Raw genomic sequence first — 27,047 nt, 5'->3', positions numbered from 1 at the left:
CATTTGCATTAGTCATTTGCATTAAATTAGGCATTTAAATACAAGAACATAATATATTAAAGTATATACTTTAATATATGTAAGGGCATTATTATTATTTTTTTTTACCACTTTTTTCACATGGCCGGAAAGGCTTTTAAATATAAAGACATAGAAAAATAAAAATATAGAACATAAAGAAGTAGAAGATATTAGGACAAAACAAATGCCCCCCTTTTTTCTTTACAAAGTCAATAGGTGCCATGGTTTCAGTCTTTTTTGTTTGGAATCCAGTGTTCTCTGTCTTTTCAGTTCAGTTATTATTTGTTTGAGGACCACCTCTCCTGAGATGGCCTCCTGTTTGATAACCATGGCACTTTGTGTGTTCCAGAATTTATTTACCACAGTACATACAATAGACCGCATGAACTCCTGGTCCATGGCAGACAGATCTTCTTCAAACACTCCGTACATAACAGCATTATAAGTAATCTTAACTTTAAAACCAATTAGTGAAATTTTCCTCCAAATATACTGTGACCTGTGAAAGTCGACAAGCAAGTGTTCTATGGTTTTATCTTCATCACAGTTTTCAACTGGACATTTAACAGTTGTTACGAAGCAGCTCCATTTAACAACTGCTCTAACAGCCAGCCTTCTTACTGACACCAGCCACATACACCTCTCTTTTTTTCAAAATGTTTTTAATACACACCTGCTTCTGTCTGTCATCTAGGTTTTTATAGGGGAAAGTGCCACCATACAAATCATCGCATAAAATGCCATATATTTTCTTACTAGACATTTCAGTCCAATTGATATTCAAATGTGCAGACTTAAATAAAAGATCCCCATACATAATTTTAAAACAGGAAAATGAGCTTCTTGCTCGACCCTTTTTTTTAGTCCAGCTCAGTGCCTCTCTGCCGCTACGTTTTTACAAAAGGAGATCCTTAATTTTAGACCCAGGTCCACAGCCCCAAGCCCTCCAAAATACTTATTTTTGTATAAAATACTTATTTTGGTAACCTCTCTTGTAGTTCCCCAAAATAAAGTTTACCAATGTTTTATTTAAACTATTTAAACCTGTGATTCAAATAGGGTCAAGACCCAAAAGAGAAATCCAAAGTTTGCTCTAGTCTGGACCCAAATGAAAATCGTGATCTACAAGCTTGATTCTAACTATCTGTCTGAATTGATCTTCTGAATGCATCTATCCGTCTGTCCTCACTTGCAGGTGGGCTTCATCGACTACATCGTCCATCCTCTGTGGGAGACGTGGGCGGACCTGATTCACCCTGATGCTCAGGACATCCTGGACGCCCTCGAGGATGCCCGCTACCTACCCCCGGGTGGAGGGGCGTTCCAGTTTGAGCTCAGCCCGGGAGAGGAGTTGGAGGAGTAGGACAGGGGGTTCGACATCGAGGAGAAAGACGGCAGCATCAGCCGTGGCAAAACAATGCCTGTGCAGGACTGCGAGTGGTGGGTGTTCTTCTCCTCCGATGAAGACTTTGAGGTAGAAGAAGGTGGCAAAGAGAGGGAGGGAGGAGGAAATGTGGGACTTTGCAGAGATCCTAGCATGGCGGACTTGGCAGAGGATGAGCAAGAGGGCCAGGTGGAGCAGGAGGGCCAGGTGGTTTGATGACACTAATGACACACTCAGAGTTAATACAGGGGGAACACCAAATCTTTGTGTGATAGGATCTTTTTTTGCCACTTTCTACATGAACTTCTTGAGAACTTAGAAAAGGTTGATATCTGTATTTTCTATCTATAACAACTCTTTGCCAAAATAGCCAATCTACAAGCTCACAACACGTCATCATGACGCGACACATTGTGATATTTTTAAAACAGTATGCTTATTGCTTACCCTGCCACCCCTGTAACAGAAAATAATGATGTATTCATGGGTTGCATTTGTAGTCCTACAGCAGCCATGTTGAGGACCAACACAGGTGTTCTGATTGGCTTGAACATTAGTTCTATGCCAATCAGATACATTGAAACACCTGTGTTGGTCCTCAACATGGCCGTTTAGGACTACAAATGCAACCCATGTAAACTTAACTTTGTCAAATGAATTGTTGTCTCCACCAGCCGAAGGCTGAGGGAGAGTATGTTTTCGCCCCTGTCCGTGCGTCCGTGAGTCCGTCCGTGCGTCCGTCCGTCCTCCAAGTTTGTGTACAGCTAATCTCCGGCGCCGTTGGCCCGGTTGCTGCCAAAATGAGCACACACACTCCCTGGATGCCAATTCAGAACCTCTGCCCCACATTTTTCAGATGGCCCTGTTCTAACGCCACCATGAGGCCGATGTTAGCAAAACACATTTCTGTACACTACTCCTACAGATTTTGTCCGAAAATCACGCAAATCGGTAGACAGTATCTGTCTGTCTGATTGTCCATATTCCATCCTGATTGGCTGATATTGGCTTTCAAAGTTTGTAAGATTGGTCCATTTTGGACAAAATGCCTCAAATCACAAACGCAGAGCGCAATTATCACACAATTGCACACACACATTCCCACTAGGACGAGGAAGAAATTCCACATCAAATTTCGGAAATCAGCCTCATGTTGGCGCTATAACAGGCCAATTTGTGGTTTTACCTATAACTCCACCGATCAGTTTAAAAAAAATAATGATGGCACCTTATGTCATTAACACAAGGTAAATAATATCGTTCACCCCCAAGATAACATTATGTCATGAGGAAAACTTGAGAGAATATCAGTTTCCATTAGGACAGATTGAAAATAATTATACTTGGCGTTTAACCACTTAAACCCCAGCATCCCTATTCTGGGGGGAACATTCACCAAAAATAGCCAATCTACAAGCTCACAATATGTCATGTTGAAAGCTTATCTGTTGGGTACTGTAGACTGAAAAAGAACGCACCAAGTAGTTTAATTCAGGTCTGTTCGACCAAGTAAGACAGTCAAGGGCCAATTCTGATATCTTCACAAATTGCTCCCACCCAAGGTGACCATACATTTTTTACATTTTTGACTTCCTACATGTCTCTAGTTTACATTTTGGTATGATAACCCTTTCTGAGACCCAGCTTAATTGATGTTATCAGACTGCTATTGGTCTGTGATTTGCACTGTTTTGGAACACTAGATGTGCCATGGTGATTCACCAGGAAACCATATCTGGTGAAGTTGTGTTCAAACAGATAAGAACTGAACTGAAAAGGCAAAGAACACTGGACTCAAAACTAAAAATACTCAAGCATGGCACCTTTGGCACTTTAAAAAGTACTGTAAAGTATTTGGTATATTTAAGTTTTTGTAGACCTTTTTGGTTTTTATGTAAAAAAAGGGGAGGTATAAAAAAAAAGATAAGTAATGCCCTCACATGGATTATAATAGTGTAATTACTGTATGATTGTTTTCATATGCCTTTTTTTACTGCTTGAAATGAATGTACTCTATGCCCTTTGACTGCTTGAAATGAATGTAAATCCTGCCAAATTTTCAATAAAGTTTATTTTAAAGCAAGGGCGGAAAAGGACTTGGAAAAGGAGGCGCTAAGCGTTATCGCACGGTGCTTCGAGATAACATCCAGGGAATCACCAAGCCCGCTATCCGCCGTCTGGCTCGCCGTGGCGGTGTGAAGCGTATCTCCGGTCTGATCTACGAGGAGACCCGCGGTGTCCTCAAGGTTTTCCTGTAGAACGTGATCCGTGACGCCGTCACCTACACCGAGCACGCAAAGAGAAAGACTGTTACAGCCATGGATGTCGTCTATGCTCTGAAGAGACAGGGACGCACTCTGTGCGGCTTCGGCGGTTAAATTACTAAATTCCATCCCATCAACAACCCAAAGGCTCTTTTAAGAGCCGCCCACACGTTTAATACAATTGACCGAATTCACGTTACGCAACTTCCTGGTGCTGACGTCACGGTTGAAGGGGAAAAACTACTAATATCCCATAGAGTTAACACAGAAATCGCAAATTTAAAGCAATTTCTGAATAGTAATGTATAAACTAGAAAAGAACATTTCTAAGAAATTTTAAGTGTGCCTGCAGCTCGCTAAGTGTGTGCAAGCTTGTGTAGCGGTTGGTGTTAGCGTTAGATTTTTTTTGGTGTTAGCATTAGCATTAGATTAGCGTTAGATTTTTTAACATTAGCATTTTTTGCATTAACTTAAACATTATCGACTGTACGACAAACGGTTCATGAGATATAGAGGCACTTCCTGTTTGGCAAAGGGCACTTCCTGTTAGGCTAAGGAAGCACCAATTAAGGTTAAGGACTCTTGATCAAGTCATATGACACCACCCACGCGTCTGTATGACAAACGGTTGATGAGATATAGGGTCACTTCCTGTTTGGTGAGGGGCACTTCCTGTTTGGCCAAATATGCCCCAATTAAGGTTGAGGACTCTTAATCAAGTCATATGGCACCACCCACGCGTCTGTACGACAAACGGTTGATGAGATATAGGGTCACTTCCTGTTTGGTAAGGGGCACTTCCTGTTTGGCGAATTAGACTCCAATCAAGGTTAAGGACTCTAAATCAAGTCATTTGACGCCACCCACGAGTCTGTACGACAAACGGTTCATGAGATGAAGGGTCACTTCCTGTTTGGTGAGGGGCACTTCCTGTTTGGCGAAATAGGCCCCATTTAAGCTTAAGGACTCTTAATCAAGTCCTTTGACGCCACCCACGCGTCTGTACGACAAACGGTTCATGAGATATAGAGGCAATTCCTGTTTGGCGAAGGGCACTTCCTGTTACAGAGGGGGTGGGGCTTAATCAAATACAGCTCATCCCTATTGGCCGGAAAAAGACCAAAGTTGTGTATGCATTATAAAGTTTAAATCACGTTGCTAGGCAAAAGTATGGCAGATTTATGTGGCGCCAAAGTTTCTGTTTTTTTTTTTGGAGTCCCCCATTCAAAGTCAATGGGGGTTTTCGCGCATAGTTTTTTACGAATTACGTTGCCATGGTTAAGCGGATCGGAACGAAAAGTAATAGCACACCATTCCCTTGCCGAGCCATACATTTTGATGTATATATTGCAGGGGTGGTGTAAATCGTGCGGCAGTTATTACGTGCCGAGATTTCCCCCATTCTAAGTCAATGGGGTTTTTTGGCGTAGTTTTTTGCGAATTACGTCGCAATGGTAACGCGGATCGGGAAGAAAAGAATTAGCACCCCATTCCCAGCCGAGCCACACGTTTTGATGTATATATTGCTGCGGTGGCGTAAATGTTGCGGCAGTTATTACGTGCCGAAATTTGTGGCGAAATAACAAATTAATTCATTACTTAAGTATGGCGGATTACAATAAGTGTTTTGCCATTTACGAATTAATTGATTACTTAAGTATGGCGGATTACAATAAGTGTTTTGCCATTGCGTTGCATGGCTGGCACACTTAAATACAGGAGATAAAAGCCACGTTATATTCCGGAACCATTTTAATTGTTGTTCTTTCTTTACTTAGTCTTTTTTTATTTAAAGACTCTGTTTGTCTGGTTAATGAATAGGTGCCGTTTGTTTTAACTGATTTGTGTTCTTTGGCGATTTTACAAGGGAAATGTTTTGGGAATGTGGACTGGCTGGCTATAATGGCTGCACAGAGAGGTAAAGAAAAATAAACGGTTTAGAATGCAACAACCGATTTGCTAAATAAACGTTTCTTAAGTGTGTTTGTCATTCAGAGCTTTTGAGGCTTTATTTCATGTAAAACTTGACTTTAAAGTATTAGACACATCTAACATATAATTTAGCGAATGTCTGTCTGAGTGTCTGAGTGAGTGTCTGAGTGAGTGTCTGTCTGTCACAGCGTTTCTCCTCAGTGGCTGGAGCAATTGATCTGAAATCGCATCACCAATAGCATATGAACACACCTGACATAACTGTGAGGGGGGGGGGGGGGGTTCTGGCCCTGTTACAGATGTTGTCCAAAAATCATGCAGATCGGTACACAGTATCTCTGTAGCCGTTAAATGGAACGGGTATTTCTTACTTGCTCCTACATATTAGCATGCAAGCACCAGTTAAAGTTACTTTCCATCCCTCATATACTGTGTGCACAGTGCACATCCCATAACCCACACACTGCACATCATTTCGGAGCTCATATCTTTGAACGGGTAAGGGCTAGTTAGCATTAAATCTGCATAAATACAATAGATATATGGACCGTTACATGAGACTTATTTAATTAGTATCAACATAGCATTGTTAGACTCACGTTTGATATTCTGAAAAGTTCTGAAAGTTTTCTGTTGATCTGTTTGTTTATATATCAGAGCATATTAGACATGAATTAAACTTAATGTTGTACACATTCATGTTTATGCCGGTGATCTAGGATATAAAATGATATGTACACTAGGCCATGAGATCAATATATCTATGCTTTATTGTATGACAAATAGTGAAAATTGACTTAACCCTCTAAGGCCCACGGTTGTAATATTACAACGTTTGTATTTTATCCAAAAAAAGGTTTAAATCATTTTATTTTAGCTCCCCCTACCACCTAAACACCACCATTGGATTCTATTGTTTAGTATTACAATGCCATTGGCCACAATATTTGCATATAAATACCCCCCACAGGGGCTGACATTCACACCCGCCACACCCGCTGAAATTCCAGAGTTTTGACGAACAACATCTCACTTTTTCATGGAAGCTATACCTCACAAAAACATAAGTAAAATGCCTGTACTATTTTTTTTGGTGATCATTAGAATGTCTAGAACATGTACATATGTTATTATTGTGAAAAATATCCCCCATATGTAAATTAGAGCATGATTTATGATTTTTGATTTATGGCTATAAAATCTTACAAAAACATTTTTTTTTAAAAAACATTACATTTTCCTCTTAATAGGACTCCTACAACACCATCTGATTTTTTTCAATTTTTTATTTCAAGTATTTCTTAATGCGGGCCTTAGAGGGTTAAAAGAAAGACTAATTCTTTATGCACATCTCCTTTTTTATAGGCTACTACAGGGACCTCTTAGCACCAGTCATCATCTCAACTGGATGTCTGAGGAACAGCTGTACATCCGGTCACACTGCAATTAAAATAACACTAACATTTATCATTGTCTTATTGATATAATTAGACAATGTACGTGTACACACACGAGGGCATGTTTCCCATATTTATGGCAACCTGTTATTGGAACAGAATGTTTGCCACATAATAGGGATGTTAAGGTCTGGACTTCATGCTCCCTGATGACCAGCTGACAGCAATGGTGTTCTCCAGCCAGGAAGATGCAATACTTCGCCTCCTTGCCCACTTGTTGTGTCAAACTCCCTGAATTTGGTTTGTTAGAAATGCCAGAAATGTTGTTGCTACACAAAGTTGCATATAAAATGGGTTGTCATACTGAAACATTGTGGAAAATATGTTCAGTTTCCTTCATGGTAACCTTTCATTTCAGAAGACAGCTCATTACTTAATAATTTACCATGACTTGATCAAAACCATCAAATTAGATAGTGAGCAAGCCTAGAGCAGCAAAAACATCGAAAAGAAAGCAGAATATAGCCTAATAAATATAGGTGATGTGTGAAGTCTAAAATACCTAGTCTATCTACTGGTAATTCACAGAGGCTAATTATCTATGCAGAACAACCTGAAGACCAATTACCCTAATTATGGCATAGATATTGGGCAGGTGATACATTGTTACAATGTATTACCCTAATTATGGCATAGATATTGGGCAGGTGATACAATGGATGGGCCATTTTGTGTGTGTGTGACACATCTGTGTGCAAATTATTCTCATTGATAAATATATTATTTGTAAACAACAACACCTTCTTATTCCCATATGAGATACAATAATCCATCACACAGAAATAAGACAGGAGAGTGATCAGAGTGAGAATGGAATGTTTTACTATGGAGAGAGAGTATTCAAGACAAAGGTACAACAGAATAATCAATGGTTCGTGCACTCTCTGAGAAATTATGTTTTGACATGAGTTTATGTATGGTCATTTGGTCAGTCAGTATGACGTTTCAACAGTTCATAGGATATGTTTCTTGTCCACGAATGACAAGACAAAGAGTCCATATACAGGGTTCCTGGGGGGAGATATGTCCTTGCTGGTGTCTGGATGACACCATGCAGGCCGAGCCTTAGAATACCAAAACAATTCTCATTGTTTAGGTACAGGCTCCAGGCAGTTGATAAGGCCTGATTTCTACCAGACAGAGACTGGCTACTTGTGGGTACTGTACGTGACATTATATGACACAGCTTAGGGTCAGGTGGTCATCAATATGTATTGATAAAAAGATGATATGAACCATAACAAAATACCTATCACTCATTCAGTCAAACTCTAAACTATGACTGGGGAGGGGCGAAGTGGCTAATGTATATTTTGTAATAACAATCAATCTACTACTCTTTATGGGCAAGTATTCATAGGTGGGTGATCCTAACCCCAGCAGTTTGTGTGAGAGTTTCAGGCGAGATAACACAGCAACATTTTATTAGGATGGATGGATAGGCTATTAATGGCCTATAAATACAAAAAGGTGCAGACTGAAATGGAGGCAAACATTTTTGTCTTTGGCCTGTGTCTACCTTTCACAAACAAATTATTACAAATGTAAACAACTGCTCAGCAAACTCAAATAAAAGCCTTTTAGTCAGTACATGTGCTTGATTTTGACACAGTTGTGTTCTGTTCTCTTCACTTCCACCATGGGAGCAATGGGGTGCTGTTGCATGGAGTTACACTCCAAGACTCCATTAGAGGTCCAGTGGAGATGATCGTCAGTGGATCAGGGTGATGCTAAGAGGTCCCTGTATATGCAAAATATGGAGTGCATAAAGAAAGATTCGATTTTCATAAATAATCAGTCTATTTATTTTAGGTACAAAGTCTTACAAATAGGATTTGTATTGGTGACTACAAAAGTAATTACACAAATAAGTCAAAACATAAATATATTGATCTAAAGACCTGTTGGCCTACACAGTTTATATCCTAGACCTATAAACATTGTGTAAAATGAATTAGTTTAATTCATGTCTAATATCTATCATGCTCAGATATATAAACAAACAGATTAACAGAAAACATTCCCAACTTTTCAGAATATCAAACATGAGTCTAACAATGCTGTATTGAACTAATTGAGATATTAGTCTCATGTAATGGCTCACATCTATTGTATTTATGCAGATTCATGCTAAAGTGTCTGACTGTAAAGTCAAGTTTTACATGAAATAATAAAGCCTCAAAATCCCTGAATGACAAACACACTTAAGAAACTTTTATTTAGGGGGCACGGTAGCGCATTGCTTAACGCTTCGCCTCACAGCTAGAAGGTCCTGGGTTCGATTCCCGCCGGGGGACGCTGTGGGTGCTGGGGGCGTGTTTCTCCCTCCGTATCATCAGCGCCCACACCCTAGGTGGAGTCGGCGATAGGGCCTTTCTGTGTGGAGTTTGCATGTTCTCCCTGTGTCTCCTAGGGTTGATACCCTCACAAAAACATGCAGTAATCCTGGTCTCAATAATGCCTCTCCCTGGCCAGCCTGGGCGCTTGATGGAGGGGAAAGGAACTGGTTGGAATAACGTGTTCCTTCCACGCGCTACGTGACTACGTCCATCCCGGGGAAATCCCCCCTGTCAGGTGAAAAGAAACAACTTGGACTACTCATGCATTGAAGGAAGCATGAGGTCAGTCCGTTGTCTCCCCAGGTGCGGCAGAGGGAGAGCAGAGCCCAGGATTACATAGGCAATTGGCACTGGGTGAAAAATGGATAAAAATTATAAGGAAAAAAAAAGAAACGTTTATTTAGCAAATAGATTGTTGCATTCTAAAGCGAGCCAGCCAGTCCACATTCCCAAAACATTTCCCTTGTAAAATCGCCAAAGACACAAATCAGTTAAAACGAATGGCACATATACATTAACCAGACAAACAGAGTCTTTAAATAAAAAAGACTAAATAAAAAAAGAACAACAATTAAAATGGTTCCGGAATATAACGTGGCTTAATCTTCTCACTCTTTACATGGGGGGACCTGAGTGGAAGTGTCGGCCGTGAACAAGCATCCGACTACGCACGTCAGGGGCGTGGCTGCATATAGAGAATTGTCTTGGCACTGCCATTCAGGATTGATCAATTATGTGATTTAATAGTTGTCAGCTGTGAGAACTTGTTTTAATTGGTGATTAAAGATCAGTGTATTGAGAGAACTAAACAAACTTGGTCTATGGAGATAAAAAAAGGCCACAGGAGCAAAACTTGTTTGTCGTGATGCAATCTATAGCCCCTTTTCCACTGACATGGCCCAACACCACACCGCCACGTTTTCCACTACAAGAGCCTGGGTAGAGTGGTGTGAAAGTGGTACTAAACGTGGTACTAAAAAGTATCCATTCTAGAGTAGGTCTGAGCTAGGCCAAACAGGGCTAAACACTTCACTGACTGATCTCTCACTGACTTTTTATTTAGACCACCAGGATATGGTTGTAATATATGATAATAGATTCTATTGTGTTATAACCAATATTATAATCTAGTGTATTATAGTTATCATAGCAATGTATTCATATTGTATAGTGTATTATAATCACAGTTATAATCCATTATAGTGCATTATAATTAGGACAGTGGTAATACAAATTTATATTGTATTATAATCACAGTTAAAAGAGTACATTTGTTTCTTACCGATAGGGGTACTTTTGTGAAATGGAAAATATAGATATTTGTATGTGGTGTGGTGTGGAGTGGTGTAGTGCCGTGTAGTGTGGTGCTAAAGCTGCGGTCAAAAAGGGGCTATATGAGTGTGTGGTTAAGGTGACATGGATAAATGCTTGAAACAATCTACACAGTGGAAAAAGCGCCATAATGGACGAAAGCCATTGTGTTACAACGCAGTAATAATAAGAATAACAATAATAATAAGCATCGGCTGTGATGTGAGTTTTAGATCCTGCATGATAAGGCCCATGCTTAATAACATTTTTGTTAACAGTTGTATTAATAATGTATCAATTATTAATAGGCATGTTTTATCGTTAATGGACTCTATGTGTAGATGTGTGTTGGTATGTTAGGTTTTATTTAGCTTCACCATTAATAATGAGCCAATGGCCATATTATTGACTAGCAATTAGTAATGTGATGATGTCACCATCAATACATGTGACCTGATTGCGACCGAAATGGCACATGCTGATTCCGCCTGTCTGGACGCGTACACTTTTTTAAGGTCTATATGGGTTTGCCGCTCTGACATCATGCTCTGACATCACTGTGATGTCAGGGGAACCACTCTAAGAGAATGGATTTGCTGCTCTGACATCACGCTCTGACTTCACTGTGATGTCACGGGAACCACTAACAGAATCCCTTTTAAGCCCATATATGGAGTTCCCTGCTGTCATCAATATTAAGTCCATATCTAACAGGACTTCATTGGAATGCCCATAATTATATGAGAACAGAACATGAACAGAATCCATATATGGCCAAGACAGATGGCCAAGACAGCCCATATTTGTGTGGCTGGTTCTACAGACAGGGATCTCCATGTATTGGCATAAAATAAATCGTATGTATGATGTCAGATGTCATAGACGTCATAGGACCTTTACATAACGAATAACTGAGTAAGCATGCATGTTTGGGCTCTCACAGCTTATCTCCATATAGACTACAGGGCAGGCCAGATGGCTAAGACATGCGTCCTCGCCCTTTAGGGGCTTGAGGCGTCTTAGTTGGCCTATATGATCATATGAGCTATACAAAAGCTTTGTATGGCTCATATGCATGAACACCATCAACAGCTAATGAAGGATCAGCATTCAACAACTGGGAAAATAAGAAAGCTACACTAGAACTAGTGTCCGACCCGGTAGGCAACCACACTAATAAGATACACTTGCTTAAGCATTGTTAAGTTACAATTTCGCCAGTGTATCTTATTATGTATAAAAAGCTATTTCCAAATGCGCAAAGGTTAGAGTCACATATTGCACTTGATTTGAACTTGAACACATTGAAGGTAGTAACCAAGGAATTATGTGACTAAAACGAGAACCAGGGCAGCCATTATATAGCCTATTTTACAGAAGTGTTTGTGCGCGTTTGGGTGGGCTGGAGTTTTGGGCAACGCCCATGAGGTCTACCCTGTGTTCCCTCACTTGAAAATGAAATGCATAATATAATAAGGGTAATAATAATAATAATATATGTGTTATGTTTACTGCTTGGTGGAGACACATTGTACCCTTATTCCTGGCTTACTGATTTATAATATGGTATCCTAAAAAAGACACATACTTGAAAAGTGGGAATCAATTCAATACTTCCACCAACCAAGTCTCTCGTAACCATGCCCTGTCATGCAGAACCAAGAAGGGGGTGGGGTCTGGGCTGCAGCTTTTTTGGCAACGCCCAGTGTAGAGCAGGCTGCCTGTTCTCCCTTACGTCCTCAGAACACGGATATAAAGAGAGGGCTCTGAGTCCAGCAGGCATTCAGTTTTGTATCTATACAGACAGCTGCAGCAAAATGTCAGGACGAGGGAAGGGCGGAAAGGGACTGGGAAAAGGAGGCGCCAAGCGTCATCGCAAAGTTTTCTGTCATTTACTCGAAATGCACTCCTCTTGGGTTATCGCGCCTCCTAGCGTGCGATACAGAGCTACACATATGCTCCCGAATGACACAGTCGGAGGGTATGCCAGTCAAACGCCCCGCCCCACCCGTGGGCATAAGGCGCGAGACTGGCATGTGTACTTCCTCTTCCGTTCCTCTGCACGCATGAGATACGGACGTCTACACATGTTACTCTACGACAATTAATTAATTCTTCAAGTTACTCAGTATAAGACCAGTTCGAATTCAACTTTAGCCTTAGCGGTGAGTAGGACCATCACCCACGGGTTTCGTTCAACTTGGTCTGTTCTTCTCTGTTTGTTCTTCGCTGTTTGCTGCTAACGATAACAAGCGGCTAGCCTAGGTTAGCTTAGCTTACCTTCGTCATGTCTAGCGAGGGTCTGTTTTCACCACCCCTCCCTCGACGCTGCGGGGATCCGGAGTGCAGCCGCTTTATCGCCGCTGAGGACCCGCATTCCATCTGCCTGGGCTGTCTGGAGCTACAACACGCTTGGCAAGGTTTCTACTTCCCAAACAGCTGCGTGTTCTGCGCGACGATGGACGCGGCCGTTCTTCACCAGCGTCTGCTGGTGGTCATGAACATGGACGCTGCAAGGCCCAAACAAAGCCACGTCGCTCGGGGAGCTCAGATGGAACACGGCGCTCAGATCCCCGCCACGCCAGGACAAAGAAGCGGGCCTGTTTCCAGCACCGCAGCAAGGTTTGTCCAGGCGGCTCCTAGTGTTTGCGAACCTATCCGCAGTAGCTTCTCTCCGATGTACACTATTTCTACCACAGCGCACAGTGGTGGAACCGGCATGTTCGGCTCTACCCCGCGCTTCTCCTTCACGCCCGGTCCTGGTTTGACCAGCACCGGGCCTCTCCAGGCCTCCGCCGCCCTGCAGGCTAGCCTCCAGGGACCACTCCAGGCGGGGCCATTGTCTCCGGTCGCCGCCGAGGCGGCCACCAGTGGGACTCCTCACCCCACCAACCCGTTCCTGATGACTCCAACGGTCACCGCCCCCCCCTCTTTCCCCCCTCTCTTAACGTCCCAACAGAACGTGCCACGTAAAGTGCCTCGCGGCTCGGACGAGTTTGGCACCTCCGAGGAGGAGGAAGATGCCATGGAAGGTGAAGAGGAGGAAGATGAAGAGGAGGAGGAGGAGGACGGGTTGGTTCAAGAGGAGACAAGTGAGGACATTGTGATGCTAAGCCCCCGTCATGGCGGCACCCCTCGCACCTCACCCCAAGCCCCCCCCATCACTGAAGCCCCCCCCATCGCCCCTGCCAAGAAGGCAGCGGTGGATAAGGAGAAGGTGGGCGCCACAGCAGATTCCACCCCACAAGAACTGGACCTGCTGGCAGTGGTTGAGCTGGCGGTGGCCAAGATGGGCCTCACTATGCCAGTGGAGCCTCGCCCTGCGAGCTCAACGGAGATCAAGTTTGCGGGCAAGAGAGAGGTACAGACACCAGTCCCTCGCTCTCAGAAGCTACCCGCTACCCCGGGGCTCAAAGAAGCTCTCCATTCCACATGGAAAGAACACAGAGAGCCCGGGAAGATGGCTCTGTCAACCTCACTGGCGGATGAGGACAAGTTTGGCGTGGGCGGCCTTCCCCCTGTGGATGTCGCCACTAATCAATTCTTCTGTGCCCAGTTTAAACCCACGGAATGCCCCTTCACTCAGGAGCCTGTGCCCAAGTTCAAGAACAAGGACGAAAACAAGGTCTCCAACATGGTTAAAAATGTTTATAAAGCTGCAGGGCTCTCTGTGAAAAGTTTAAACGTGGTGGGGCTGATGAATGGAGCCATGGCAGAGATGCTGCTCCAAAACAAGGACCGCCTCCCTCCTGAAGCCTATGCTGAATGGGATGCCATGCTACAGCTGGCAATAGTGAGCAACGTCCATGCCATCCAATGGGCTGGCAGAGGGATGGACGTCGCTGTCAGCATGGAGAGGTTCAGGTGGCTGCAGAAAGTCCCCTTCCAAGGCGACGAACCAAAGGCCAGCGAGAGGCGAGAGGAGCTGAGGGGCCTGGACACAGCCCCCAACAGTCTCTTCGAGGGAGCGTTACCCTTCCTCCGTGTCATCACCGACACCAATAAAGCCCAAAAAGAAGTGGTGGATGCTGTTTTGGGTAAACCTGATAAAGGGAAAGAACAGTCAGGTTACTCAGGACGCTCTTCCCGTAATAGGGAGAGATATCAGGGACCCCCCCGACAGGGCGGGAAACCCCATCGTTCTCCTAGAGCTCCGTCTTCCTCCTCGGGCACGAGCAGAAACAGGAGTCAGAGCAACCAGGGCTCCCAGCACCAGGAGATGCGCCCACCGGCTCGCCCTTCATACAGTGCAGCAGTGAGGGGGCGTGGGAGAGGGTCGAGAAAATGACACTTTGAGAAAGAGGGCCTTCTCACCCTCGGCGCACGGAGACAGGGTCATGGACGGCTCTCCAGCGCGCAAGCACAGTGCACTTTTGATCCTGCCACCCAGGGTGGAGGAATTCAATGTAAATGTGAATTTTGTTACTGTGCCAAATGTTTTCTCCCCAGTAAAGAATGTGTCTGCGAAACAAGGTCTCTTCTTTCACAATGCACACACAATGGAGAATCCCCAGTGGGGACATCCATATATAAAATATGCATGCCCAGTACCACAATCACAAACACAAACAGCCTTCAAGGAAACCCCCTTAAGGGGCATTTCCAATATAAAAGGTTTAATTGTTCCACAGCCTCAATCCTCCCTTCCGACACGAGAGGGCGCCAAAGCGCCAGTCAAGGTAAGAAGGTGGCAGAGAGGTCCTTCTTGTTTAGCTGTCCCAGCCAGAGCTGCGGCAGCAGTATTAAACAGGGTTTTAGACAGGACGTGTTTACAAGAATGCGTTCCTTTTTACACTCCTCCTCTGCCTCCTGTCCCACCGTGCGACAAAGTGTTGTCGCCGGTGATAAAGGCATTAAACGTAAGGCCCTCGCGTCACAGCAAGACGGTGTCACGCTCAGTAGTAGGTCACGTGACTCAGTCTCGAGTCCCTTTGACTTCCGCGTTACCGGTGACGTCAGAGTCGTGTCCGGGGATGCACATACCGTGCATTCCTGTCAATCACATTCCGTTAGGTCTGACGTCAGCTCCCATTCAGAATCCTTTGTCAAGGCATTTAACTCAATGGAAAGCATGCAAGCCGTGTCCCTGGGTGCTTCGCACCGTGAGGCAGGGATACAGGCTACAATTCTCAACCCAGCCTCCCTTGTCAGACAGAGTGATATTCACGCATGCAAAGGGGCAGGCCGCTTTGATTCTGAGGGAGGAGATTCACTCTTTATTGGGGAAAGGAGCGATCAGGGAAATTTCCACAGATCAGCTCGGTCTGGGGTTTTATTCTCATTATTTCGTTGTGCCAAAGAAAGGGGGGGGGCTGAGGCCCATTCTGGACCTAAAAGCCCTCAACAATTTTCTGGTAAAGTACAGTTTCAAAATGTTGACGAACGTAGCGCTATTGCGCTCGATCAGAATCAACGATTATTGGACGTCCCTCGATTTGAAGGACGCGTACCAGCATGTGGGAATTTACCCCCCACACAGAAAATTCCTGAGGTTCGGTTTCGAGGGGAAAGTGTACGAATACACTGTTCTCCCGTTCGGCCTCTCTCTGTCTCCCCGCGTGTTTGTCAAAGTGACACAAGCGGCTATAGCTCCCCTGCGGCAGCAGGGAATCCGACTTGCGACGTACCTGGACGATTGGTTAATAAGCGCAAGTTCAAGAGAGGAGGTGACACGTCTCACCAATGTGGTGATGTCGCAGTTAACCTCTCTGGGGTTCAACATAAACTTCAAAAAGAGTATGTTAACACCAGCTCAGCAGACCACCTTTTTGGGGATCTCGCTGGACTCAATAAATATGACGGCTCGACTCTCACAGGAGCGATTAGTCAAGATCGTGGCCTGCGCGAAGTCTTTTCGCGTGGGCAGAGTGGTCACGTACAAGCGCTGCATGATTATGTCAGGGCTGATGGCCTCAACTATCCATCTACTCAGGCTGGGCAGGCTGTATATGAGGCCTTTTCAAAAGTGGATGTTGGCACTCAAAATCCACTCGACACAAGGTCGCCGCAAGGTCAAGGTGTCCCCAGGGTGTGTGTACACACTGAGACCGTGGGTGGACGTGACTCTTCTGTCCCAGGGGGTCAGTATGGGCGTGGTGGTGTCACGGAAAGTGATCACAACGGACGCCAGCCTCAGTGGTTGGGGCGCAACGCACGAGGGCCGTTCGGTGAGGGGAGTTTGGGACTCCGCTCTACAGAAGCGGCACATCAATTTCCTGGAATTAAAGGCGGTGTTTCTGGCGTTGAAACATTTTTTGCCTTTTGTGGAAGGGTGTCACGTGTTGATCAGGACGGACAACACGACGACCATGTGCTATATCAACAAGCAGGGGGGCCTCTCCTCCCCGGCTCTCAATCAGCTGGCGCGGGATCTGACGCTGTGGTGGGAACCACGTTTGGCGTCGATCAAGGCGTCGCACATTCCGGGGCTTCTGAACAGCGGAGCAGATCTGCTGTCCAGGGGGGAGCCCCTTTATGCAAATTGGTCCCTCCACCCGGGAGTGGTGAGACAGATTTGGAGCAGGTTCGGTCAGCCTCAAGTCGACTTGTTCGCGTCAGCAGAGAACGCGAAGTGTACACTTTTCTTCTCTGCGACGGGGCCAGCCCCACTGGGGCTGGATGCTCTGGCTCACGACTGGCCGAGGGAACTGCTGTACGCGTTTCCTCCGTTGGAACTGATCCCCCAGACTTTGGAGAGGGTCAGGCGGTTCGGCCTCAAACTATTGTTGGTGGCTCCGGGGTGGGGCGTGTGGAGGTCGGAGATATCTCCCCTCCTTTACGGCAACCCGTGGCCTCTGCCGCCAATCAGAGATCTGCTACGGCAGGCAGGGCAGGAGATCTTCCATCCCGACCCGGCGAAGCTAGACCTTCAGGTTTGGCCCGTGAAGGGGAGTCTTTGAGCGCTTTGGGTCTGACACCAGGGGCGGTTCAGACTATTCAAAGTGCTAGGGCTTCGTCCACGCGGTCGGCTTATGATAAGAGGTGGAGGATCTTTGAAGACTGGTGTGCGGAGCGTACGTCACCGGTGGTGGCGTTTGAGGCTCCGGTCCAGCTTGTTGTGAATTTCCTTCAGGAAAAGTTAGAAAGTGGTCTTGCCTTTTCTACCATTAAAGGTTACTTGGCGGCGCTGTCAGCGTGCCATGTGGGCTTTGAGGGTAAGACGGTGGGTAGGCACCGTCTGGTGGCTCGGTTTTTAGCGGGTGTGCACCAGCTTAAACCGGTTACTAGGTCCCTTTTCCCATCGTGGGATTTGGGTGTGGTGTTGGACGGGCTGTGCCGTCCACCGTTTGAGCCTCTGGAGGCGGCGAGCTTAAAGCTTTTGAGTTTTAAGACTAGTCTTTTGTTGGCTTTGTCTACAGCCAAAAGAGTCAGTGATCTACATGCGTTATCGGTGGACCCGGTGTGCATGAGATTCTGTGAGGATGGCAAGAAGGTTCTGCTAAAACCCCATTTGGCGTTTGTCCCAAAGAACCGTGTGATTATACATGAGCCAACCGAGTTGGTGGCTTTTCATCCTCCTCCGTTTTCTTCGGAGGAGGATAGGCGTCTACATTGTCTTTGTCCGGTAAGATCCTTGAGGATTTACTGTGAGAAGACGAGGGCTATTAGAGCGTCAAACCAACTGTTTGTCACTTTTAAAAGTGGTCCTAGACGGAAAGCGGTGCCTAAAGCTTCACTTTCAAGGTGGATTGTGCAGGCCATAAAGATGGCCTACACTTGTGCTAAAGTCCCGGTTCCTGAGGGCCTAAGGGCTCATGACACTAGGGGAATGTCGACCTCCTGGGCTCTAGCCAGGGGTGTCTCGATCCAAGAGATCTGTTCGGCGGCTAACTGGTCGACTCCGTCGACTTTTGTGGTTTTTTACCATTTGGACGTGGCTCCATCTTCATTGGCGCATTCGGTCCTGGGTGTTGCCGCCTCCTCTAGTTAAAGACTTTTTCCCCCTTTTTTATAGCTGAGACCAAGTCCCTTTGCTCTCGGTAAAAGGGGGAGACCCTGTTTCCTTATAAAACGGCTGCTAGTGGGCCTATTAGTGAATAGGCGGGCTCCAGCCTGTCAGGGTTTTATGAGGCGGACCTGGTCGGCCTATTAGTTCATGAGGCGGATTTCGGTCTGTCAGGGTCTTTCTACTTTCTTCCGCTCTCGAGTCCGGTGGGCTCGGGGCTCCGTGGGGGAGGGGCCACGCCGGGGGTGTGGTCTCCTGTCAGGCGGAGCGGGCGGATTTTTGAGGGTGTGCGCTTCCGGGGGTTTATGTGACCCAAGAGGAGTGCATTTCGAGTAAATGACAGAAAACGAAGGGTTTCGTACGAAACCATGGTTTTCTTAGTTTAGGAGAAATGCACTCCTCAAACGCCCCTTCGCGCGCATGTTGCGTGCAGAGGAACGGTGTTGTTAAGAGGAAGTACACATGCCAGTCTCGCGCCTTATGCCCACGGGTGGGGCGGGGCGTTTGACTGGCATACCCTCCGACTGTGTCATTCGGGAGCATATGTGTAGCTCTGTATCGCACGCTAGGAGGCGCGATAACCCAAGAGGAGTGCATTTCTCCTAAACTAAGAAAACCATGGTTTCGTACGAAACCCTTCGTTCTTCGTGATAACATCCAGGGAATCACCAAGCCCGCTATCCGCCGTCTGGCTCGCCGTGGCGGCGTGAAGCGTATCTCCGGACTGATCTACGAGGAAACCCGTGGTGTTCTCAAGGTTTTCCTGGAGAACGTGATCCGTGACGCCGTCACCTACACCGAGCACGCCAAGAGAAAGACCGTTACCGCCATGGATGTCGTCTATGCTCTGAAGAGGCAGGGACGCACTCTCTACGGCTTCGGAGGTTAATATTTTCGACTTGATCTATCAACAACCCAAAGGCTCTTTTAAGAGCCGCCCACACAGTTCTTCAGAGAGTCGATTCTATGCCAATGTGTTGTCCTGTACAAGTTTAATGTAAACTGCTAACTACCCTATATAGGCAAGCGTGCAGTAAACATGGATTTGACAGTATTACAACTGTTACTGACCAGCCCGGTCAGTATAAGCACTATAGTGCATTAAAAATCATTTGCATTTAAAATCACAATTGTATTTAATCTGATTAAATGTAGACCAAATTCACGCCCACTTTTGCCAGCCCTCTCACTCCCTGACTCACTTATATAAATGAATAAACTAAACTATGTTCACTTTTTACTGGGCTTCGGCGCCTGGGTGAAAACCATAGGACTGTAGAATGAGCCGCCTAATTTCATCTCAAACGATTACACACATCTTTCCGTTGGTGTTTGAAGTCAGACAGCGGTAGCTACACATAATAAACATGATTAAAGTATGTGGTTAAAAAGAACTGGGAAGGGAAATAAATGGGAATCAAGCTAAGCAATAGTCTGCTTTGCAGTTATAGTGACACTAATTTACAGATGAACACAGACTGTTCTAATTAAGTATTATGTTGTGCATTGAAAGACACTGGAATTGTCTATGGGCGTGTTGCGTATCATTATTCAATTAAATAATAAATATACCCTAAATGTATATAATATACTTTGTCCCAAACCGAGACTTTCCACATAGGAGGGAAAATGTGTCCCGCTCATTTTGAGGGACAATAGAGCATGTTGTAGGGCTGGGCGGTAAAACATTTTGCAGAAACTGACACCTCCCTCCTTGTGGCCGAATCATCCAATCCTGTGCAGGGATGTGAACCCTTCATTTACATGGGGTTGGTATAAATAAGGGTGCAAAGCCACGTCGGGAGTCATTCCTTCTTCAGTATCTACTAGAAAGAGAGCAAAATGCCTGAGCCAGCTAAGCCAGCGCCCAAGAAGGGCTCCAAGAAAGCCGTCTCCAAGACCGCCGCAAAGGGCGGCAAGAAACGCAGAAAGTCCAGGAAGGAAAGCTATGCCATCTACGTGTACAAGGTCCTGAAGCAGGTCCACCCCGACACCGGTATCTCTTCCAAGGCCATGGGCATCATGAACTCCTTTGTCAACGACATCTTTGAGCGCATCGCCGGTGAAGCCTCTAAACTGGCTCACTACAACAAGCGCTCCACCATCTCCTCCAGGGAGATCCAGACCGCCGTCCGCCTGCTGCTCCCCGGTGAGCTGGCCAAGCACGCCGTGTCCGAGGGCACCAAGGCTGTCACCAAGTACACCAGCTCCAAGTAAACTGTCCTGTCCTGCCTGCTCTAAAACACAACGGTCCTTTTAAGGACCACCCATCTTTTCAAGAAAAGAGATCAACCTCTTGCTCTTTAAATTATGAACAGTTTAAAGAGGCTTTAATTGAGCATTTAAATGCAGTATCTGTGTTAGCCTTATATATAGGATACCCCTATCGTAAACTTATTTGTCTAAGGCCAGAACTGAATTTAGCTCATGGCACTGAGTTTGTTCTTGACATTGACATGCAAATGTTTTTATGTTCGAAACAAACCCATTCATATGCAAATGTCATACTTTTCTTATTCTTTTTATTTATTTATTACTGACAGTCAACAAGTATGAGCATGATGGTAGCCTCTGATCTGACCTACATATTCTTCCTTTTTAGCTTGTAGTTGGTTAGGGTCCATAAGCACTGATCATGGTGTGTATAATATCCTATATTTTGTGTATATGACCCCCAAACTGACAGAGAAAAAACTAAACAAGAAAAAGTGACGTTGCCAAATGTTTTGAATAGTCAAAGTATGCAAGTGGTTAAAATAATTGTGATACTATTATGAACTTATTTTGCTGGGGAGTGGTCCCCAGACCCCTCTTGGCCACTTGCACTGTGCAGTGTGAAACTCAGCCTACAAGCCAAGGCCTACAACGCTACAAAAGTGCCTTGACATACAACCATGGATTTGGAAGGGGAAAAAAACATAATATATAGGCTATACTGTAAGTATATTGACAAATTCGTTTTGCTACATCCACAAACAACACTGCTATTGTGGTCCCTTACTTATAGACATATCATACAATTTGAGTATAAATGTGGTACATACACAATTAAATTGTGTCTTGTGTGTTTGACCTATGTATTTAGTTGTAAATGGCACCATTCTTCAATAATTACAGGTGTGAAATGAGTCAAAATTAATAATAACAAAACAGGAGCTTATGACCACAGTGTCCTCTCATAAGTTGCCATGCCACTGGACAGGTGTGCTTGCAGACACTGGGAAATGATGATTTTAAAACAAAACACTTTGACACAGATGACTTGTTTTACTTGTAATACATTGCCAGACATCTCCCCTTGCTGTGCAGTGAATATTTGCCAGGGTAATGTATGTTGGAAATATTTTAAAAGACAAATAACAAAGGAAAGTTGGTCAACATCTCTCCATGTAGCGAGGTTTTAAACGTCCCAAAACAAAACTCAGGAGTCCCTAGGGCTCTACATGATTTTATTAGGACGTGAAACTAGTCTGCTATCTGCTCCACTTGTTCTTTTGACTTAAAAACTTTTATTCACTTGTGTTTTATGTGTTTTTTGTTGAGGAGAAAACACAACTGTCTCAGTATTCTGCAGCACACAGAGCACTGACCCAGTGGGTTGAGTCTACATGGTTCTCATGTGGTGTTTAAGTCCAGCGCGTTCACTGTCAGTTTGTCAGTGTCAAGTTTCGACAAGACAGGACTAAGTTACTATAATGGCAGAAGTCGCACCAGCTCCAGCTCCGGCCAAAGCAGCCAAGAAGAAGGCAGCACCACGACCCAAGAAGACCGGCCCCAGCGTCGCTGAGCTGGTCGTCAAGGCCGTGTCCGCCTCCAAGGAGCGGAGCGGTGTGTCCCTGGCTGCGGTCAAGAAGGCTCTGGCTGCCGGTGGATACGATGTGGAGAAGAACAAGGCCCGCGTTAAGATCGCCGTCAAGAGCCTGGTCTCTAAAGGCACCTAGCCCTGAATACATGACTCTCATATACATGAGAGTCATGCTCGAACTTTAACATGAGGACCAGTGGGTAATCGAGCCCTCAACGGTTTGCGCTAGGAACGTCAGATTTCAAAAATAAAGTGCTTACCCAAGCCAACTTTGCTAACGATTTGACGCCGCACAACGTTCATTACACGCCGCTCCCCGGTTGTTGAGTAAAAAGCATTTTTGTCCGAAATTATTTTGTTTTCCATTGGACATCCGGGTCATTTCCTCGCTTACCCCCAAAGTGCGAAACTGCGCCCTCTATCGGCTGTAACTGAATCTAAACACATTGTCTTGTAGTGCCGAACATCTTCTCACTTGTTGACTTGACTACTTGAGAGAGACACATGAGCGCAAACACCGGAGGAGAAGGGAAAAGAATCAAGAAGCTAAGAATTATAACAAGTGAAGCTGTGAAAACCTACCTGTTACAGCGAAATACACCTACCAAGCATGTGGGGGCGCTGTGGCACAAGTGAGGCGCAGGTTGGATCATCATTTGGGATAAGCGAGGAAGTCCAATGGAAAACAAAATAATTTCGGACAAAAATGCTTTTTACTCAACAACCGGGGAGCGGCGTGTAATGAACGTTGTGCGGCGTCAAATCGTTAGCAAAGTTGGCTTGGGTAAGCACTTTATTTTTGAAATCTGACGTTCCTAGCGCAAACCGTTGATGGCTCGATTACCCACTGGTCCTCATGTTAAAGTTCGAGCATGACTCTCATGTATATGAGAGTCATGTATTCAGGGCTATAAAGGCACCCTGGTCCAACTCAAAGGCACCGGTGCGTCTGGTTCTTTCAAAATGAACAAGAAGGTTGAAGCGGTGAAGGCGAAGAAGCCTGCTGCTAAGAAAGCCGTCAAAGCAAAGAAGCCCGCTGCCGCCAAGAAACCCGCCGCGGCAAAGAAGCCCAAGAAGGCTGCAGCAAAGAAGCCCGTAGCCGCAAAGAAATCACCGAAGAAAGCCAAGAAGCCTGCTGCCAAGAAAGTAGCAGCAAAAAGCCCGAAGAAGGCCACAAAGAGCCCCAAGAAAGTGGCGAAGAAGCCCGCAGCAGCCAAGAAATCTCCCGCCAAGAAGGTTGCCAAACCCAAGGCAGCGAAGAAAGCAGCCCCCAAAAAGAAGTAAACTGTCAGTTCCACATTTATACCCGCAAAGGCTCTTTTAAGAGCCCACCACCTTATTTTATAAGAGTATCCTCAATTCTACTTCTATGCACCACGGACCACGTTCACATGTGAGAGGGCCCCTGCTAAAATACATTTAATGTATTACAAGGTTAAACATCGTAGCTCGCCTGTGTTCTAATCCAAACTTTTTCCTTGCCTTTTCCTTACATGATTGCAAACCCACCCACCACCCATGTTGGATATTGTGTTAAACTTCAACATGAAAACGACATGAATAGTAAGTATCATATAGCATAGGGATTGGATATACATCGATTCAAATGAGCTTTATTGGCATGAGAAAACATACGTTTATATTGCCAAAGCAAGTGTCAAAAATAAAATAAAAACAGATGAAAATGGGGAACATATATACCGCTGGAGAGGGTACACTTTATGTTGCATTGTGTCATTTTATACAGGGTATAAACAAATAGCACTGTTTTTTCCTCAATCACATTCAGATAGTATAAGAAAATACATAAAACAAAGAGAAAGACTCATATCATATCGATAAGAAGAGTTGACTAGTAATATTACTGTAAACTGCTATGACCAAAAACGAATAGGGGATTGAATTGAATTGTGTTTGTGTGTGTGTGTGTGTGTGTGTGTGTGTGTGTGTGTGTGTGTGTGTGTGTGTGTGTGTGTGTGTGTGTGTGTGTGTGTGTGTGTGTGTGTGTGTGTGTGTGTGTGTGTGTGGGGGGGGGGGGGGGGGGTAGCTGATGATCTGCCTGTCCTCCCTTACGTCCTCAGACTCAGAGGAACCTCCTTCTTTGGGGATGAACGCAAAGATTTTAGACAGGGGGCAGGGCTCTGGGAGGAGCCATAGGGAGGACGATGATGCTGATTGGAGGGGAGCTCAAACACACGCAGCCCGCGCTCTCATTCTTTGTTGTGATTGGTGGGGATGCACCCAGACTTTACTTTCCTTTCTTTTGTCGAAGTTATAAAAAGTCTCGCGCGCCTCTCAACCAGCACATTTCTTCGAGCTACTACTCCAGAAATCAACTAAAAAATGTCAGGAAGAGGGAAGACCGGCGGAAAGGCTAGGGCGAAGGCAAAGACCCGTTCATCCCGTGCCGGACTCCAGTTCCCTGTGGGTCGTGTCCACAGGCTGCTGCGTAAAGGCAACTATGCCCAGCGTGTCGGTGCCGGCGCCCCCGTCTATCTGGCGGCAGTGCTTGAGTACCTCACGGCTGAAATCCTGGAGTTGGCTGGAAACGCTGCCAGGGACAACAAGAAGACTCGCATCATCCCCCGTCACCTCCAGCTGGCCGTCCGCAACGACGAGGAGCTTAACAAACTCCTGGGTGGAGTGACCATCGCTCAGGGCGGTGTTCTACCCAACATCCAGGCTGTTCTGCTGCCCAAGAAGACTGAGAAAGCTGCCAAGAAATAAACCTGCTTCATTCGTTTGACAAACCCCACAAAGGCTCTTTTAAGAGCCACCCACTAGTTCAATTTAAAGATGTTTTTCCCCAGTTCTTAAACATGTATATTTTATATAAGCTCATTTAGTCATGAGCATTATGATATTGGCATTCGTAGGCAATGTAATACTTTGCATGCATCGTGCCTCAGTTAATTCTGCATTGAAAGCCGATTTAACACATTAATTACATTCGTGTTAAATATTGAGACAAGATGCCCTCTCAGTCAACAATTCAATATAACTGGGCATAACGGTTTACTGGTGTATTTATTTGTAGGATTAATTGACTTTCTACAAAACAAATAAGCATAATGGTCCGTGATGGCAGATCTTTGGATCACATTGATATAATTGGAAAAATGAATTAGAGTATGATTTTACTATATGCATACATATTCTTTATACAACAAAGCATCCTTGTGTCGTTTGTTTCTTTGTCATATCTCATATGACACACAATGTATTTTCAGTGGTATTCCATCCATAGTATTAGCTATTACAGCAGCTCCAGCGTGAAGTGTGAAGTGTTCCCCACCAATCGGTAGAAAGTGACTTATGGTACCTCCCCAAAGAAGGAGGTTCCTGACCACTGACCAATCATAGAATGACGGCGTCTTGCAGACACTAATAAAAGGCAGCCGTTTGCGCTGTTTTCACATTGTACACTCAACCAAGTTAGAAGAAGCCATGGCAAGAACCAAGCAGACCGCTCGCAAATCCACCGGCGGTAAAGCGCCCAGGAAGCAGCTCGCCACTAAGGCGGCTCGTAAGAGCGCGCCGGCAACCGGTGGAGTGAAGAAGCCTCACCGTTACCGCCCTGGTACAGTGGCTCTGAGGGAGATCCGTCGCTACCAGAAATCCACCGAGCTGCTGATCCGCAAGCTGCCCTTCCAGCGCCTGGTGAGGGAGATCGCCCAGGACTTCAAGACCGACCTGCGCTTCCAGAGCTCCGCCGTCATGGCTCTGCAGGAGTCAGCCGAGGCTTATTTGGTCGGTTTGTTCGAGGACACCAATCTGTGCGCCATCCACGCCAAGAGGGTGACCATCATGCCCAAAGATATCCAGCTGGCCCGTCGTATCCGTGGAGAACGTGCTTAAACTCTCGCTGTCACAACCCCAAAACGGCTCTTTTAAGAGCCACCCATCTTTTAAAGTAAAGATATTTTCCACTTAGTGTAGATGAAATTCAAGAACGGTAGGATCATATTGTTTTAAAAAAAAGGAGCTTTATTTGCAAATTTTGCATGAGAAAACATACGTTTACATTGCCAAAGCAAGTATCACAAATACAATAAAAACAGTTGAAAATGGGGAACATAATACAGTTGGAGGGGGTACAGCATTCAGTCGCGTTGTGACATTTTATATAGGCTATATACAGGGTACAAATAACAGCATTTTTTTTACTCGAAATGTATTTAAAGGTATCAGCTCTGTTTCATACTGTGCAGTAGGTCTGTATGTAGTAGTAGCATACAGGTTGCTTAATGTTTATTGAAGTCTCAACTATTTCAGTCTTCTGCTGTCTTTACCCCCTTCCCCACTGATATGGCCCCAGTGTGGGGGCCCCCCGCCCGCTTGTGCCAGGTTTTCCACTACAAGGATCTGGGTAGAGTGGTGTGAAAGTGGTACTAAGCTAGGCCAAACACATGATTGCTCACTCACTGACTTTTCATTTAGACCACAAGGATATAGTTGTAATACATGATGTAATACAGATTCTATTGTAGCCTATTATGATTGTTGTGATCCATTATAGTGCCTTATAATTAGGGTAGTTGTAATACAAATGTACCTATATTGTATTACTATTAATCTATATAGTTAAA

The 27,047-nt window shown here is 45.1% G+C and overlaps 5 protein-coding genes across 5 annotated transcripts in view; 4 read left to right on the top strand and 1 right to left on the bottom strand.

The window, feature by feature from the left end:
- LOC308284040 (histone H1-like) overlaps positions 1-23,742 on the top strand; it is a gene marked incomplete at both ends in the record, with an annotated part of 409,737 nt that extends 385,995 nt beyond the window's left edge. The window contains one exon of the mRNA XM_080724578.1: positions 23,608-23,742. Coding sequence (XP_080580704.1) covers positions 23,608-23,742 — 135 coding nt within the window. The remainder of the gene's footprint in view (positions 1-23,607) is intronic.
- LOC308284036 (histone H1-like) overlaps positions 1-27,047 on the bottom strand; it is a gene marked incomplete at both ends in the record, with an annotated part of 44,595 nt that overhangs the window by 7,605 nt on the left and 9,943 nt on the right. The window lies entirely within an intron of this gene.
- Positions 20,496-20,870, top strand: LOC308284061 (histone H2B-like; the record flags this gene model as incomplete). The annotated part of the gene is made up of 1 exon (XM_080724598.1): positions 20,496-20,870. One exon carries the CDS (start codon positions 20,496-20,498, stop codon positions 20,868-20,870), a length of 375 nt encoding a protein of 124 aa, XP_080580724.1.
- Positions 24,802-25,185, top strand: LOC308284052 (histone H2A-like; the record flags this gene model as incomplete). The annotated part of the gene is made up of 1 exon (XM_080724590.1): positions 24,802-25,185. One exon carries the CDS (start codon positions 24,802-24,804, stop codon positions 25,183-25,185), a length of 384 nt encoding a protein of 127 aa, XP_080580716.1.
- LOC308284047 (histone H3.2) lies at positions 25,906-26,316 on the top strand (the record flags this gene model as incomplete). Its single annotated transcript, XM_080724585.1, has 1 exon — positions 25,906-26,316. The coding sequence occupies one exon, from the start codon at positions 25,906-25,908 to the stop codon at positions 26,314-26,316; it is 411 nt and encodes a 136-aa protein (XP_080580711.1).

Source organism: Nannobrachium achirus (genome assembly GCF_963921795.1).
Source record: "Nannobrachium achirus genome assembly, chromosome: 4".
Lineage (NCBI taxonomy): Eukaryota > Metazoa > Chordata > Actinopteri > Myctophiformes > Myctophidae > Nannobrachium > Nannobrachium achirus.
The sequence above is the reverse complement of the archived record's forward strand: the minus strand, read 5'-3'. Positions and strand labels throughout refer to the sequence as shown.